The sequence below is a fragment of the Mixophyes fleayi genome, chromosome 7, assembly GCF_038048845.1.
Source record: "Mixophyes fleayi isolate aMixFle1 chromosome 7, aMixFle1.hap1, whole genome shotgun sequence".
In the NCBI taxonomy this organism is placed as follows: domain Eukaryota; kingdom Metazoa; phylum Chordata; class Amphibia; order Anura; family Limnodynastidae; genus Mixophyes; species Mixophyes fleayi.
The window spans coordinates 32,801,972-32,819,776 of record NC_134408.1 but is presented as its reverse complement, the minus strand read 5'-3'; the positions used below and the strand labels follow the sequence as shown (position 1 = coordinate 32,819,776).

Below are 17,805 nucleotides of genomic sequence, written 5' to 3'. Positions count from 1 at the left end.
GAAACTACAAATACCAGCATGCCTTCCCACCTATCTGCTGGCTCTCTACTGGCAAAGCATGCTGGGACTTGTAGTTTCACAACACCTGGAGAGCCGCAGGTTGCCTACCCCTGACCTAAACCTAAAAAGTGGAACTTTATTGTTAACTTCAGTTTTGCATTTGACTGCAGCCTTTTAAAAAAAGCCAAATTGTAATGAAGTATTTCAGCCCCCTTCTAGCATAAACTGCAAAATGTATATCCGTGCTGGACAATCTCGGTTAAGTGTTTATCATGGCTGAAAAAGAGCAGTTTGGCCACTTAGAATGCATTGCATGCTGGGAACCAGAGGGGACACGCGCGCCGTACGTACACGTGTTGGGGTGTCTGTGACACCCCCTTCTCCAGGACATAGGCATAGAACTGGGAATGGGATCCACCCATGTAAAGTTCCCAGGTTTTGTTAATCTCTGCTATTACAGCAGGCTGAACCACACTCCTACACAGAATCCCTGGTAATGACGTTACAGGGATTACCAAAGAAGAATTCAAAGGGAGTTCTTAATGCCCGAGTCTGACAGATGCTCCGGAGATAAGTGCAGCTGCTGACATATAGTATACAGGCTGATATATGTGCTAGTTATACTATCATCATCAGATATTTATATAGCACCACTAATTCCACAGCGCTGTACAGAGAACTTACATCAGTTCCTGCCCCATTGGAGCTTACAGTCTAACTTCCCTAACACACACACACACACACACACAGACAGACACACAGACTAGGGTCAGTTTTGATAGCAGCCAATTAACCTACCAGTATGTTTTTGGCGTGTGGGAGGAAACCGGAGCACCCGGAGGAAACCTTTTTAGATAGAAAAAGTTTTACCCAGTGCCTCCCAAACATCCTAAAACCTGGTCTGGGCACGAGAGGGAGACAATCATCTAGTCATCCATTGCTTGCAAGATACACATCATTCTGTCAGGAAAAGCAGAGATTGTAGTCATTTCACATTTTATTAATTTCATGTAAAATACAAATATAAAACATTTTAATCCAACATGTAAAACATACTGTACTGATCTCTGGAAACATTAGCGTTATAGACATTCTCTACAACTTCAACTTACAGCAAGACCCAGATACCTAGACATGGTCAGGGCGATGATTCATTTAGAGGGGAGGGTGAAATGCGTGCCATGTACTGGATGTTATACCCATGATGTAGAAACTGTGAGCAGATAAAAGTTACATTACAAGATTATATATGAACTTTTTTTTTAGTTAAAAAAAGGTTTCATCGTGCCACATAGCTGAAATGGACACTACATTACAGCCTCAGATTTCATAAAAGCTTATCTGTATGAAACAAAACCTTACATTTCCATTAAAAACACTAAGAAACTATACAAACCATAGTAGTCAGCAAACAAAATACAAACGTAGAGTCTATTCCAGGGATATTCTTGTGCAGATCCATGTTAAACATTTAGCGGTAAATGTATCGAGCTGCGAGTTTCTGGTGGGTTTGAAAAGTGGAGATGTTGCCTATAGCAACCAATCAGATTCTAGTTATCATTTATTTAGTACATTCTACAAAATTACAGCTAGAATCTGATTGGTTGCTATAGGCAACATCTCCACTTTTCAAACCGTCCGGAAACTCGCAGCTTGATACATTTACCCCTTAATGTTACTTCCGCATAGTGCAGGTAGCTATGTTGTAGTCTTAACCAATATTCACCAGAACATACATGTACATAGGAATTTTAAACTGTGTTTTTCATGTATTTGTAAATGAATCTACAGATAGGAACTGAATTGCATCAGAATCTGGAAAATGCTATGTGCAAAATAAAAAAAGTTATTTTTAGCAATTTTGGAATATGAAAGTTTAATATAAGTTGGTCACAACTGGGGGCAGGTTACAGGGAAGTTTAAATATGTGCACTAATATTTTCCTTAGTTGCCTTGTTAAAATAAAAATTCTGCATCAAATATGTGTAAACCAATGATAAACATCCGTGAATCAAATACATATTTGAATATATTTCAGTGTTGTGCTTAGCTCTGTTAGTAAATAGATATATTTAAAAATTTAGTATTAATAAGTAATGATATTTCTGACAGTGTATGGTTGTTGGCCTTGAAACCACTTTAGTACTTTAGGAAATTAAAATCCTTTTCTGTGTGACCCTTCCTGAAAATCTACATTAGAGATATCTGGAAAGTGCCCCCACCCAGCAACAGTTAGGTTAGGGTTCCTTCACTTGACCTCCCACAATTACCTTGTAATTGATGCTGGTAGTGTGAGGGCTGTAGGGTCAATGCTGGACTGATGTACTTAGAGTCGCAGGTTATAGCAAAGTTGTGCACTGAATGTGGCAACTGCTTACAACTCTGCTGCTGCCAACCAACCAATCAGGATGTCAATAAGTGCTTAGAGGACATAGTCTAGAACTTAGGTTCTTAAACTGTGTTATCCAAAGGGTACTTCAGCCTGTTAAATATAACTCAAAATAACATATTTAATACTAAATAATAAAATATCTACAGAAGGGCTATTTTTAAACCATGTACAGGCATAATCTGTGGTTTTAAATAAATTTACGTACATTATTTAATATAAACTAACACACTTTAAAGAGCACTTGATAAACATTTTTAAACAACCATTAGCTTAAGGGTTGGCTTAATAGGATGATTCTGTTTTACACAATGCGAAAATAGGGGTCAAAGTTTCAGCTGTTCGTCTCTCAGGGGATCACTAACGGGTTTTATTGCAGCCTGTTTGGGTGGTCGGAAGATGTTTGCGCACAAGCTGATAGCTGTCTTCCTCTGATCCTATAGGTTTAGATAATCTCCAGGCATTGTGGTTGCTAGGCAACATCGTAGCAAGTTTTATTTCATATAATCAAGGTTAAATAGGAATTACTACAAAATCTACATTATTATTTTATGAATATCGACAATTAACCTGCAATTCCCTTGAACGTGTTTGGAGAATTTAGTAGAGGGGTGTCCTCTACTTGAGGATCTCGCTCCAATGGAAAACTCCACTCTATACTCAGGAGCACTGGTGTCTCTGTCAGTAGCCACAATCATTATTAGTCTGGGGGTAAAGCCTCTTCTCAAATATTTTATAAATCTTGAAAATACTGTATGTTCTGTGTGTAGTTGAAGTTAATGGACATTTACTATAACACCCACCAGGTGGCGCCAAACCCTTTACTATGCATTGCATGTTCTAGGCACAGTACTGATTTTCAATGCACTTCAGAATTTCCTTTGAATAGAGTTAAGAAAGAGTCACTCAGCGGAACAGAAATGAATTCCATGATACACTGATTATTACAATATTCATTTAACACTTAATATTTAAAACTTTAGTTCTCAGAAACGGAACAAAACCTTAACAATAGATAACAAATAAAAGTTATATCAAAGTTATTTAAGATTAATCTTTTCCCTTCCAATGGGGCCTCTGACACAATACAGCATAACTGTGCTGCCTCCCCTGGCAGGCAAGGGGTTACATATATACAAACATGTTTTGTTTTTAACAGTATAAATAGTAATTTAGTCATCTTCCATATATTTCTCCAGTTCCCTAAGTTTCTTCACAAAATCTTGTGCTTCTTTGTCCATTCGTCCATCTAGCATCTTCAATATTGACCTCACTAAATAGGAAAAACACACATTAGTACAAAAAGTCAGAATCTGTTTAATAGAGGATGCAGCATTTCCTCTTTAGTTTCTGGCACTTTCAGAGAACACTGGTAGAATCTCGTTTTATAGGATATATTAATTTATTAGATATTCATAAAAACTTAATAGAAAAAAAAGTAGATAAAAATTCCCCTCCACTTCTGTTTGCTTGGGAGATTGACTGGTAATTAGCATGCCCAATATGCTAAATACTAACAGGTCCACAGCAGTGCAAGCACTAACATAAGCAAGGTCTATGGCAATGGAGAGACAGAGAGCGGCCCAGCAGAATGATTAGCATATTAGTCAGGCTGATTAGCATTTTGGTCGCTCTCCTAGCTGAGCAAAGAGGAGGAGGGGAAACATTTTATTAGTATAGAGCTGATTAAAAATAAACCATGCACATATTGATTAGTTATCTTTAAGAAGTGTTGGCACATCATGTTGGCAAATGCCTATATGCCCACCTGTCGCATGCCTCACTTTTACTTGCATGTCAACCAAGCAAATGTTCTTATGGTTGGTGCACTCTCACCTCTGCATTATTTTTCATCCAATTTTCATGCATTTTAGATCCATGACGCCGCTCACATCTTACCATCGGCAGCATAGTGTGTTGTTTCCCCTTTTCCAGCTCAATATGCTGTATTCTCCATCAATTAACATTTCCAATCATTCAGTTGATCAGATTATTGGTCAATAAATGAGAAATGCACCCAAATAAAATGTATCTTCTTACAATTTTTCATGCTTTTTTTGGTATTTTCTATTTCCTTTCATTTACTTCTATATGTAATGCAATTATCTAATTATCTAATGTAATTTAGTCTCTTCTAGGCCCCACCGTGACCAAAATGCCTCCTTTAACTGTTCTCTAGATTTAATATCCGTTCTATTAGTTAATACCAAGTCCAATAATGCTCCCCTTGCCTTGGCTCTTCCATCATCTTAGACAGGTCTTTTCATTTCACTAAGAAAATGAACTTCATTCAGTGCTTTTCACCAATATCTATACATCATCATGCAGAGTGTTGTTTTTTTTTATTATTCTGGTTACTCTGAGATGTGGCTAGAAGTTGCTTTCTATATATAATTGTAGTAACTACAGAAGTCACAGCACATCTAGAACATATATAAACAATATAAATAAACAATACTGCTGCATTTAAATATACATGGTTGAAAAACACGTGAGGAGGCCTGATAGATAAGCAGAGTAAAATTGCAGCAAGGCATGTAGATATCAACAGATTAAAGTCGTCTGAAGGTGGACGACCCCACTAATATGACATTACCATTTGCTTTAGGTCTTGTCAGCTTCAGCACTGTAGGCTGGACGTTCTTCACCCCACCAGTGATATGTGGCCTGTTCAGTCCATAGATGACATTCATGGGAAGGACGGCCTCTCCAGCAAAATCATTGGTGGACAACCAGTCGTGGTCCATGACGGTGAAGAGGATGCAGGCGGATTTTCTCCGGCATTGCTCTGACGACACTGGGCTGTGACAGATATAAGTAACAAAGTATTAGGTTTATGGTTCGTACAACGGATATTTACCTGTCCTGAAGTGGAAATAACATTAAGGGGTAAATATATCAAGCTGCGGGTTTGAAAAAGTGGAGATGTTGCCTATAGCAACCATTCAGATTCTAGTTATTTATCTAGTACATTCTACAAAATGATAGCTAGAATCTGATTGGTTGCTATAGGCAACATCTCCACTTTTCAAACCTGCAGCTTGATAAATTTACCACTCAAGGGTGCTGTGACTGCCACCACCTGTGTGTGGCAGATATGTTGAAGTATACTATATAATGTATTCATTAAAGTTCATCCAAAATATAAAAGTCGCATTTTAAAAAATTTCCATATCCACAATAAGTTTTTTTTCAATTTATTGTATTTAATTTTTTGTTTTGTTTGCTGATGTCTCCTACCTGGTTAGTATCAGTGGTTCTGTTGCTATGCCATAATAGCCCTAGAAACCAGTGAATGCAAAATGTCTGCCAGTTGCTAGGGACAGTGTTGCATAATATATTCCGATATACAGTCAAATCCCAAATGTACCTTCCCTGATATTACACTAGTCCGGAATTTACACTTTTTTTCACTGTCCTTTCATTTCCTTTTTCATTTAATTTATTTTATTTTACCATTTGTATTTTATCACAGAATTTACCCAGATACCCAGACAGCAGTTTTTGTTTATTATGTATCACTGCAAGAGTTCAGTACAGCAGTCCATTTAGTATTGATAAGTAATAAAATGCTACACATACAATATATAGGACTGGATATGTTTTCTCACATAAGACTGAAATAAGGATAATATAACAAGATAAGAGCAAAAGGGCTAATGGCGCTGCGGATACCTTGTGGCGCCTAACAAATAAATGATAATAATAATAATAATGGTCACATGGAAAATAGGAATTATAATTATTCAATTCAGCCAATGACACTTGAATAATTAATTGTTGTCACACAGTCAATACAGATAAAGATATTGCATTCCTTAAATATCAGTTCTCAAATTTAAAGACAGGGGTAGCAGCCATTCAAAAATCCAGTTGCAATCTGGGTAAAAATCAATGTAGATAGTCAAGAACGACAGTCGGAGCCCTCTAGTGATAAAACACAATGAATATTCAAACCACGATATTTACTTCTCCATATACGCTGGTGTAGGGGGCAGCTCTATGGTCTGGGCAGATGAATAAAGCAAAGCTGTATCATATGTAATTCTATGATGTTGAGGTATTTTATTGCTGAAGCGTTTATCCTAATGGGTAACGATGTTGATTAGTCTCAGAGAATGACTTTTCCGTTAACAGTTCTCTCTTTTGCTACCAAACATCCTGTTGCTCAAGCTTAGATATTACTAATACTAATTGACCCTCAGGCAACTATAGCCATTCTTTAATAGCACAACTTGGTTTTTTAGCTTAGAGGGGTTAAACCCTTGTGCAATTTTATGTGGCTTATGAAAAATGCACACATTATATAAGAGAGCATTAAAATAAGCTGTGGGTATGTTTATCAAAGTATATTATGTTTTCTCTAAACCTGCTTACAGAAGCTATGATATTATACTGGCCATATTCGTAATATTACTGTGTAGAGTTGGCTGTTTGTCTCAGGGTGCTGGCTGTCGAGTTTTGGGTAGTGACACGGCAGTTTTTCTGTACTAAATATAACTACTCTTCAAGAGCATAGCTTCTTATATCTGTCTATACTTTACTGTATCCTGCATTTAAGTATAAGCAGTCCATCTGAGCCCAAACAGTCTGAAGTAACAAGCTATGATTCTAGCTCAAGGTCACTGCTGTCAGAGTTTAAAAATGTTTTCTCTGCTGAGATATCTACTGGCCACGGTCTTACCCACTGTATAATAACATGACCTATTTTGCTTTTCTAAAGAACTTTCGCTCTCCTTCAACTTTATTGAGCTTCATTGTTGTGCACAAATCTTTTGAATAGAAAAAGCTTTAAAATAAGGAACTTTTTAGCTTAATGTTATTTAAACCAACAAACCTTCTGAAGCTAATTAGTTCCTCTCACTCCCGGAGGCTGCTCGATGCAGCCATTTTTCCTTGGGAACTGTGGTTCATTACAGACCCCTGGCTGCAAAACCAAGGCTTTGTAATGCTGTGGAGGGAGATGACGGTTGTAGGATCAATCAGAAGCTGCAAACAGCCCTCCCGCTAACAGCCCTCTTTGATAGCCATTTTAATGTGGACAACGACAATGTTCGCCACTGTAGATGGCAATACAGCTTTAAATGTATTTATAAAATGATGTCTATGACATTCTCTGACCATACTGTCATCTTTACTGAGGAGAGGTGACGTCTTACCCCAGGGAACTAGCTGCCATCTTCATCATCATCATCATCATCACCAGTTATTTATATAGCGCCACTAATTCCGCAGCGCTGTACAGAGAACTCACTCGCATCAGTCCCTGCCCCATTGGGGCTTACAGTCTAAATTCCCTTATGAGATAAGTGCAACTAGTTTCCACATTTACCACCCAGCTTTCATTGCAACATTACCCCAAGTTTCCCTTGGTTTTAGTTAGGTATTTTTCCTCATTTATTTGGAAAACTGATGGGAAATTTAAACGGGGGACATTAGTGGCATCCTGGGTTTTTTGACCATAGTAGGACAGTTATATTGCTAACGGCTGAACTATTGAATATCCCTTTTTATTATGATTTAATACGTGAGCCTAAAGGGCTAAATCATTTATAAAATTGTAAAAATACCTATAGAGGCAAGTAGATGCTGAAAGTTGGAGTAATGTAGAATTATGGGGTTCAGATTCTTTACAACATTTACTAATGACTCTTTTTTTTAACAACAACGGAGATGGTTCAAGTTGTTATGAGAAAGTAATTTATCTGACCTACTACAGAACCATTCTCTTAGTGCTAATGAAGGGTAATTCTATATGACAGCCTTATGCTGTTTTGCCAATTTGTTGTCGCCATATTGTTTCACCATAAATATGATGTTATTATTATATATAAATACATTTTAGTTAAACAAAGAAGATATCTAATCCTCATTTGTTCAACAAATCATCATCATCACCATTTATTTATATAGCGCCACTAATTCCGCAGCGCTGTACAGAGAACTAATTCACATCAGTCCCTGCCCCATTGGGGCTTACAGTCTAAATTTCCCGACACACACAGACAGGGAGAGACTAAGGTCAATTTGTTAGCAGCCAATTAATCTACTAGTATGTTTTTGGAGTGTGGGAGGAAACCGGAGCACCCGGAGGAAACCCACGCGGACATACAAACTCCACACAGATAAGACCATGGTCGGGAATTGAACTCATGACCCCAGTGCTGTAAGGCAGAAGTGCTAACCACTTAGCCACCGTGGTTAGCACGATTGTCAGTGTGTATCTGCCCAATTCTCATCAAACCTCCTTTCTAAAATACTTAACACAGTACAACAAAACAATGAGGGTAATCTTATAAATTTAGGATACTTTAATATGGCACTTAACCTATCATTACATAGATCTCTAAGGTCATCCAATTAAACTACTTGTCAAGCACTCTCATTGTCTATCCCCTTATGCCATGTGCTTATACAATATGATCCTCATGTGAATTCATAAGTCAGGAGAACGTGACTATGCACATTTCTCTACTTACTCCAGAATAGAGCTCAAACTCATCTACAAATAGTTTCTTCAAAAAGTACTCTCCTGTAATATTCATAATATTACCTGTTCCGATCATGGTCCTATGTCAATTAAACAACACTCTTCTCCATTACACCCTCCATATAAATGGAAACTATAAAATTACTTTTTACAAATCATTAGAGCCAGACAAAAACACACACCAAACTAGTCAGAACTTCTTCAACCTGAATAGTACTTCAGATATACATGTAGTTACTATGTGCTCATAAAGCTATATAAACAGCTATTTCACACAACTAGAATCTCATCTTAAAAAGCAAAGACTGAGAAACACAGAATTTCAAAACAAAACACATTCATTAGAACAACTTAACAATCAACCACACCGTAATGGAGAAACACCCCTTTCCCATGCCAGCAATCTCACTAACATACAGGTGAAGTTGGTGAATATTAAAACTTTTAATAAGTTTAATGGGCACCATAGTCCATCTCATGTACACCTTATACAAGTTTTTTTAAATTAAAGTTGATATAGATATCCTAGACACTCTGTCTGATCTTTGACAGTCTCTCAAAACGGGTCAGTGGCCTAAATAGCTTATCCCTCGGTATTGTAGCTAAAAGATAACAAATCTGTAAATAATCAAAAACCCTAGGACAGTAGACGTTATATCTGTCAGATACCGCAGCTAAAGAACGCCAACAGTCTCCATCAACAAAATCGGGGTCTCACCCTCCATCTTTTCCAAGGATAAGGCTGGTTACAAGACTCTTGGTGGGAAGATGAGCCCAAATCAGAGTCAGAGGAGAAGGTTCTGTATTTAGGTAAAATTGCTTAATACATGGACTACAAATAGAATGAAAAAAGTATAGTACAGAGTTTTCAGAAACAACTAGGATCCTACTTTCATGGGACCTAGGATATTATTATTATTATTATTATCATTTATTTGTTAGGCGCCACAAGGTATCCGCAGCGCCGCACACAGTACTAACAGTAGACTATACAGGGTGAAACCATACAGAACAATGAACAAAAAGTAACAATACTTCAGAAACTCCGGCCAGTCATATGCAGTAAAGACGGAGCGGAAGAACAAGTATGGAGACAGGAGGGGAGGGGGCCCTGCTCATACGAGCTTACATCCTAAGGGAGGGTAAACAGACCAGGCACAAGAGGAGCCAGTTGAGGCAAGAGGAGAGAAGGGAGGACAAGCTAAAGGGAGGAGAGGGGGGTTAAGTAGATGGTTGGTAGGCTTTGAGAAGTAGGAGTTTTGAGTGCACGTTTGAAGGAGCACAGAGTAGGAGAGAGACGGATGGAACAAGGGAGGTCGTTCCAGAGAAAGGGGGCTGCACGGGAAAAGTGGGAAGAGGTGATAAGAGTGGAGGAGAGGCGGCGGTCGTTGGCCGAGCGCAGGGAGCGGGCAGGAGTGTGAATGGAGAGGAGGTTAGAGATATAAGGGGCAGTAGAGTTGGAGAGAGCCTTGTAAGTGGTGGTGAGGAGTTTGAAAAGGATTCTGTAGGGGAAGGGGAGCCAGTGTAAGGCAAGGCAGAGAGGGGAGGCAGAGGAGGAGCGCCGTGAGAGGAAGATGAGTCTTGCGGCCGCATTGAGTATAGAGCGGAGGGGGGAGTGGGGGAGGCCAGTGAGGAGGAAGTTACAATAATCGAGGCCGGAGATGATGAGTGCGTGGATGATAGTTTTGGTGGCATCCTGAGAGAGAAAAGGACGGATGCGGGCGATGTTGCGTAGTTGGAAGCGACAGGCTTGGGCAAGGGAATGAATGTGGGGATAGATACTTATGAGGTCACCTCTGTAGCAGGTGATCTAATTTGTACTCAGCAAGGATTTCCAGAATGTAAGAACTACGTCAAAAGTTAGTCCAAATGACTGGCATAACAATATTCTTAATATGTCAGACTTCTACCGCCATTCTCACCTCCTAAGCTAAAAACTGTGCTCCTCTTGGACCAAATCTATATATGGGTTAAATGACTAAATAACAAATGTGTCCAAATTGAACAAGTAGTAGCTCTTCTAAATCTAACTCTGTCCAATTATCCAACACTACTTGGAATAAATGTAACTACATTTTAAAACTTTTACCATTACCAACCACATCACTCCCAATACATTACATTTCATCTGAAATCCAAGATTTCTCACTTAATGTCCTAATGTTAAGAAACATATCTCAATTTTCTATCTGGTCTTTATTGTAAAAAAAATATTTAGACTGCATCTAGTCCTAGCAAAGCTTCATAAAAATGTACCTTATATTGGAGATCTATAGCAACATACGCAAATATATTATGGCTTTGTGCTAAAATGAAACCACAGTGGAAATGTTTTGTCTTGTTTATCTATTCCGTTAGACTGTTGTCAAACACTGGTTCTAATAACTTTACTCAAGAACCTGTTTTTAACAGGATCACTATCTACTAAACCAGATCTTTAATGCTGAAGACCAAACGTTACCCAAACTTGGGGTAACCCATCTCCTCTTTTTCTAAAGTGACATCTAATCTGGATCCCATACAGGAGATGGGTAAAACATCTCCAGAATTCTGGTCCCATGGAATCACAAATGGGAACAGTGGAATCTATACTGAGTTTAGACACTACAATGTGACGCCAACTATATTGTTACAGTAAGTATATCTCAATTTTACCACACCCCACCCTTGCCTACATTTCCCCTCCCTACTTTCCCCCAAACTGTCCAAAGATGTCCCATGTTGGTTTTCTGTAATTTTTTTGTTTATTGAAATTTTTAAAAAAGGAGAGTTTTAGGTATTAGTCTAAAGCATTTATGTTTATTTGTATATTTCTTGTCAAAACACAATCAAAACTTTAAATGTATATATTTACTCGCCAATAAAAAATTAAATATATGTAAAAAAAAATATATTACAATGAGAACAAAAAAGGGAATTTAGAGTGACACAACAAAAACAACCAAAAATACAAAGCAATTAGTTAATATAAACGTAATTGTGTCTACTCAGATATCACGCCTTGTATACATTAACATGGACAGATGCCACCTGTATTCTAGTGGGGATTGACATACAGACAGTAAAGTGCCATGTTCAGTCTTTGCCCATCATTCCAATGCAACTTTGTTAAAAAGAAACGTTTCTTAAAATATTTATGCCATCCACCGCAAATAGACATATTCCACGGCTCGCTTGCAGGACTGTTGCTATGGGCCAGCAGTCACAATCAGCAAAGTCTAACTTATGTCACTGCAAAGGTGTAATGATGTCACTGATCATGGCCCCTATGCTTGAATCCAGCAATCTATACACAGCGTTTCCATTACCTTGGAGAGAGACTACTAACCAATCACTTAGATCTATGAAGGATTTAGCCTTTTGTTTGTTTCCTCTCCCTATTTCAGAGTGAAGATGATAAGGGAGCTGCCACACAGTATGACACATAATCTGATATATATTAAAGGCTGAGTGAATTCCATGTTACTAAATGCTGCGAAACAATTACACCTGAAATTACTTTTTATTTGATTGTTTGTAGTTTCCTCCCTTCATTGGTTTCAAGTGTTGTATCTCTTTTATATTTATATCTCCTGCTCCCTTTGTTGACTTCCTTATTGCTCATCCTCCAATCACATTGTTTCTTAACGTCTAAACATTGTGCTAATGATCTTCTCTACTACCAGGAATATGACGTACATGTACCCACATTTACACATGTACAGTGTAATTATAGGCTCAGGAAATGTAGCATAAGCACAGGTGGCAATAATAATATCACTGTATGTATAGTTAATAAAAGACTACATTTGATTCATGGGAAAAGGAAAAGGAAACATCTCGACAATCTAGGTGTGGTTGTGGAAAAAGAAAGAACAAATAACTTAATATAGCAATAAAAATGCTCAAAATAAAATTTAATAGTTGCCCATGTACTCACAAATAAAACAGCTCGTCATACACTGGGTGCAGGGTTTTGGCTTTAACTTGTGTTCGTTGACCTTTCACCATCGGGAAAATATGATGGGGACAGAGCTCAATGATGACAAAAGGATCACTTAGACCTGTAAAACAGTTAACAAAGTGTAAGCCATATATATATATATATATATATATATATATATATATATATATATTTATAGGGCGCGTAGTATACACCCTCTCACACTGGAAGAACAGGGTGTAACAAGCCATTTTTTTTAGTTTAAACAGGATAGCAGCAACAGAATAAACAGGTTATCTGCAGGTATGGTATGTGCAGGAAAACATGAAGAACTTGATTCAGCAATGCCAATACCAATTGAAGCTTCAGGTGCATTCATACAGTTAGAAAGAGCTGGTGCATAATCTGGTCTTATTTTGTTTAAATTTTCTCCAACTCAGACAGGTCAGGAATAATGAGCACATGACTTCTGAGCAAAAGTATTCTAAGTCTAAGTATTCTCTCCAACTTCTCCTGCAGCTTCAGGATTTGCCCATTATTTAAGGGAGTGTAACAATCCGCTAGATGCGGAATCAGCATTCTATGGTAGAGTCCAAGGGGTATAGTTATTAAACTGCGGGTTTGAAAAAGTGGAGATATTGCCTATAGCAACCAATCAGATTCTAGCTGTCATTTATTGAGTACATTCTACAAAATGACAGCTAGAATCTGATTGGTTTGCTATAGGCAACATCTCCACTTTTTTCAAACCCACAGTTTAGTAAATATGTCTCCAAAACTTCCTTGTGGGGGTCCATGGTGAAAACCAGTGTGCCCATTAAATACACCACAGGTGAAATAGTACAAAGTCAATCCTGGAGCTGTGGAGGAAGTTGAGAATATTCAAACTGCCTGTAACTTGAAGATTGAACTCTGCTAAGTTATAAGTTAAAACATTTATTGAATCAAGGACAATAGAGTTTGGCTTAGAAGAGTGTGTTGCCTGTTCAGAAACACAATGTATACCTGTACCTGACTTCTCTCTCTCCGATCTTGTGTTAGAAAGCCTGCAGAGCTTGGCAAACTACTTTAGTTGCTTGTCAATAGGACTATCCTTTTTTGTGGTCTACGGATGGCCAATTACTTTCTTATACACGCAAAACTGACTTTAAAATGGATTGTTCCGGTTATCGTTTTATAAGATGAGTCTGTTGCACGAGAATTACATGGGAAGAAGGAAAAAGTATGACTTTTGAAAACGTTCTCAGAAACATGAACTAGCTCAAATGTAATGATTTGGTAGTGGACACATATTAATATGAGAAAACATTGAAACATTAACAGACATCTCTGGATCTCCATCCAGTCTCCGGTAATAATTGTAGTGTTATGTTTCTCAGGTGTTGAGTAACCCTCAACAATTGTTGAACAATGGGGAACATGCTCTTTGTCCAAATGGTACTTTAGGACCATTCAGTATAGAATGTGTACAAAATCAAGCTTGGCGTCCATGATTTTAGAGTGCACTGTAAACAGCAGCAAAAATCCTTTGAAGATTACTGTGAGGACTGCACGTCCTAGTGAGTTCTTGGGAATCACCTAGGTGGTTTGCTGCAAGCATGACACAGTTTATTCCATAGATGGCAATACAGACAGGTGGCTGTACAGTCACCAGACTGATAAAATCCTTTGCCGGTACTGCATACACATATACTTTAAGACATTTCCTGAAGAAGCCCTGTAATGGCGAAACGCGTATCTTTACTACACAAACACTGTCTCCACTACACCGTCGGATACACCATTCACCATACCGACTCTTTGTCCATATACCTGCAACAGTGACAGGCGGGTGTACATGTGCATGCACACCCAGAAGCTGCCAGGACTGTAAGTAAGACGCGGCGGTATTGGAATTAGATTTAAGTGGATTTTAACTTTAACTATTATCTTCACAGACTATGGGAAAATGGAGGAGCTGATTCAGGACCGGAAATCCAGGTGAATCACCTATGGGACTTCCAGGACACCATGCTCCACTAATTACCCGGAGGATTCCACTCCTCCATTTAAGAATACTGTTATAATACCCCAACTGGAGGAAACAACTAATCCCATCTGATAACAGATGGACACAGGCAATATTGGTGGTGAATGTATCTTTATCTACATTTGCTTCCCAAAACGGAACTGTTTGCTTTATCCATCTTTATTTATATTGACTCAAAATTTGGAACATTCTTTCTGGACACTTTTGAGCTCATTATCCTTTCAGGTTTGGACTACATTTGTACTTTTAATTTCTAGCTCTGGATTTGAAAATACTGAATCTGTGTTTTTTTTTATTTTGAGTACAGTCTAAGAACTTTAAGAGATTGGATTTGTGGTCCTTGGGTAGAAGCTGCTTATTTTCTGTAGCTCAATCCCAGCTCCATTGAATTAGTAAAGTTACAGTTTAGTAAATTTCCCCCATACTAGTGGATGACAGGGGCGAACGCAGGATTTAGAAGGGGGGGTTCTCGCCCCCCCCCCACCGAAAAAAAAAAATACTGCGAGAGGGCGCATGCGCAGCAGCTCCATTTCGGCGCGTCTGAATTCTACAGTAGCCGCGGCGCTGTCAAGCAGCATCCGCGGCAGTGCTGTATTATACTACAATACAGCACTGCCGCGGACGCTTCTTTGACAGCGCCGCAGCTGCTGTACAGTATCGTTGGTTCGCGGAGGGGAGGGGTTTCTGGAGAACCAGAAACCCCCCCTGCGTGCGCCACTGCATGACCTAAATCCAGTACTCAGTTCAGGATCTGGCTGCATCCAAAGGGTTTTGGCAATACTTGGATTCCGCTAAATCCTTACAATTCCACCAACCAAATCTGAATCTTGATTTCTGTATATTACTGCCCAGGACAAAGTACTAAAAGTACAGTAACAACCAATAGATCCAATCGGTAATGACTTCATGTGTTATGTTTCTCACCATTTGCGTCGAGCGCAATAAGATCTGCAGCGTGCAGCACTTCCACATAGAGTTTCTGTTCTGAGGTCTCGTAATAGCATTTAACACTAATTCTTCCATATTTACTGTGCTCAGCTGATCTCTGGAAAACACAGAACAATGCAATTGTGTCACATGACAACGCCGGAATTTCTTAGCCCCTAATTTACCACAACATGGAAAGAAGCGAGAAGAACAATGTTTTACTTATTTCCAAATAAAACTGGACCCAATGAAAACGGCGCTTTTAAAGCGGCAATGTTGGGACCCACTGCCTGAATTGCATTATACAGGCGGTGGGCCCCAACATTGCCGCTTTAAAAGCGTCGTTTTCACTGGGTCCATGAGCAGTAACGTCATTTCTGAGTGTACATATTTAAAGAAGTCGCGCTTTGAATGGGGAGTTCATTAAAGCAGCCGGAAATCCTGCATGTCTGTTACATGATAAGTCACCTTTTTTTATATTGATGTTTTTACAATAATCGTTATTGTTTTGTCGCTGTCATTTCTGTCGGCATTGTCAGTGCAGTAGAAATTACTACCACCGATCGTGTCACAGAAATGACTACCACCAATGACAAGGTATCTTGTAACTTTCTCAAATAAATATGTAAAAGTTCCCACATTAAGATAGATATGGGGCACGTAGACTATATAAATTATTGTTCCGTGTTATCAGTTTTCTTTCCAATCCAGAAAGCCCTCTATACAGATGATAACCAACCTACCTCTCCTCCCCTGACCTCTCTCTTTTATCCCACATATCCAACCACCTCTCCGTCATCTCCTATTGGATGCCCCAACACTGCGTCATGTTCATCATCTCCAAAACAGAGCTCACCATCTTTCTTTCTCCCAGTTTCACTAACCTTCCCCCCCATTCTCCGTCACATTGACAACATCATGTTATCCTTAGTTCTCCATACCTGTTTCTTTGGTGTCATACCTGACCCTGCCCTTACCTTGACCCCACACATCCAGTCCCATGCACTCCCTTGTCACCTCCTCCTGACCATTTATCACACAGGACATTAATCTGAACCTTATCTAGTCTCTTATTATCTACTGCCTTGTTACTGAAACCTTCTCCTATCTGTTCCCTGATCTTCCTCTCTTGTTACATACGAAGGCTGACTGTAGGGTCAGCCAGCCTTCTATAGACTCACAGACAAGAAGTTAGGGGCTCAAAGGAAAAATTGTACCCCCTGTACGCCCAGCTTTATCACAAACTTCTACAGTTCTGATAAAAACTTAAAACAAGACAACATACATTGTAGTTACTATATGGTAACTTTTATATGTACATTTAAGAAAGTTACACGGTGCCTGTTCATCTTGGATCAACTACATACTTTGTTATCATGATTACCTGCTCTTTGATGTTATCCATGTAGTATTTTTCAATAAGTTCACTTGTAGAACATTTATTTAAACGTAATTCTTCTTCCAAAAACTGAAACATAAAGTAAAAATTCAATCATTTGTTAGAATGTTACTATTAAATTGCATACATAACACAACACCTTATCCCTTAATCATCATTAGCATATCAATAAGGGATTGCTGAAGAATATGAATCTATTATTGCCCATAGTTCCCTAGCTCCTCACAATTCTCTACCAACAACATATACCATTCAAATAATAAATAACACCTAGAGAGATGAGTTTGAGAGTTGTTTGTTAAAAGGAACAAACACCCATTGAGCTGGCTTGTCCTGTCGGTCAGTCTGTATGCACTCAGTAATTGATTCTATAATGTACAGGCAGAAAAATCATGAAAAACAAACACACGATTAGAGCATACATGTCAACTCTCCTGGAATGTCCGGGAGACTCCCGAATTTCGGGTAGGTCTCCCGGAATCCTGGGAGAGCTGGCGATTTTCCTGCATCTGCCCACTTCACTAAATTAGAGCCGGCATATACGGGCAGAGGGGGCGGGGCTTCACGAATTGCATCATTTTGGCCCGCGCCCCCAGTGATGTAATGCTTGTTTGGGGTCTGTAAAAAGATCCCAACATAAGGTTGGCAA

General features: G+C 38.8%; 1 protein-coding gene across 1 annotated transcript in view; it reads right to left on the bottom strand.

Annotated features, from left to right (window-relative positions):
- Positions 1–979: 979 nt before the first annotated feature.
- The window catches only part of BAIAP3 (BAI1 associated protein 3), a 216,230-nt gene continuing 199,404 nt past the window's right edge, over positions 980–17,805 (bottom strand). The window contains exons 30-34 of the mRNA XM_075179602.1: positions 17,142–17,225; positions 15,755–15,875; positions 12,799–12,922; positions 4,986–5,191; positions 980–3,662 (exon numbers count right to left, since the gene is read on the bottom strand). Coding sequence (XP_075035703.1) covers positions 3,562–3,662; positions 4,986–5,191; positions 12,799–12,922; positions 15,755–15,875; positions 17,142–17,225 — 636 coding nt within the window. The 3' untranslated portion in view covers positions 980–3,561. The remainder of the gene's footprint in view (positions 3,663–4,985; positions 5,192–12,798; positions 12,923–15,754; positions 15,876–17,141; positions 17,226–17,805) is intronic.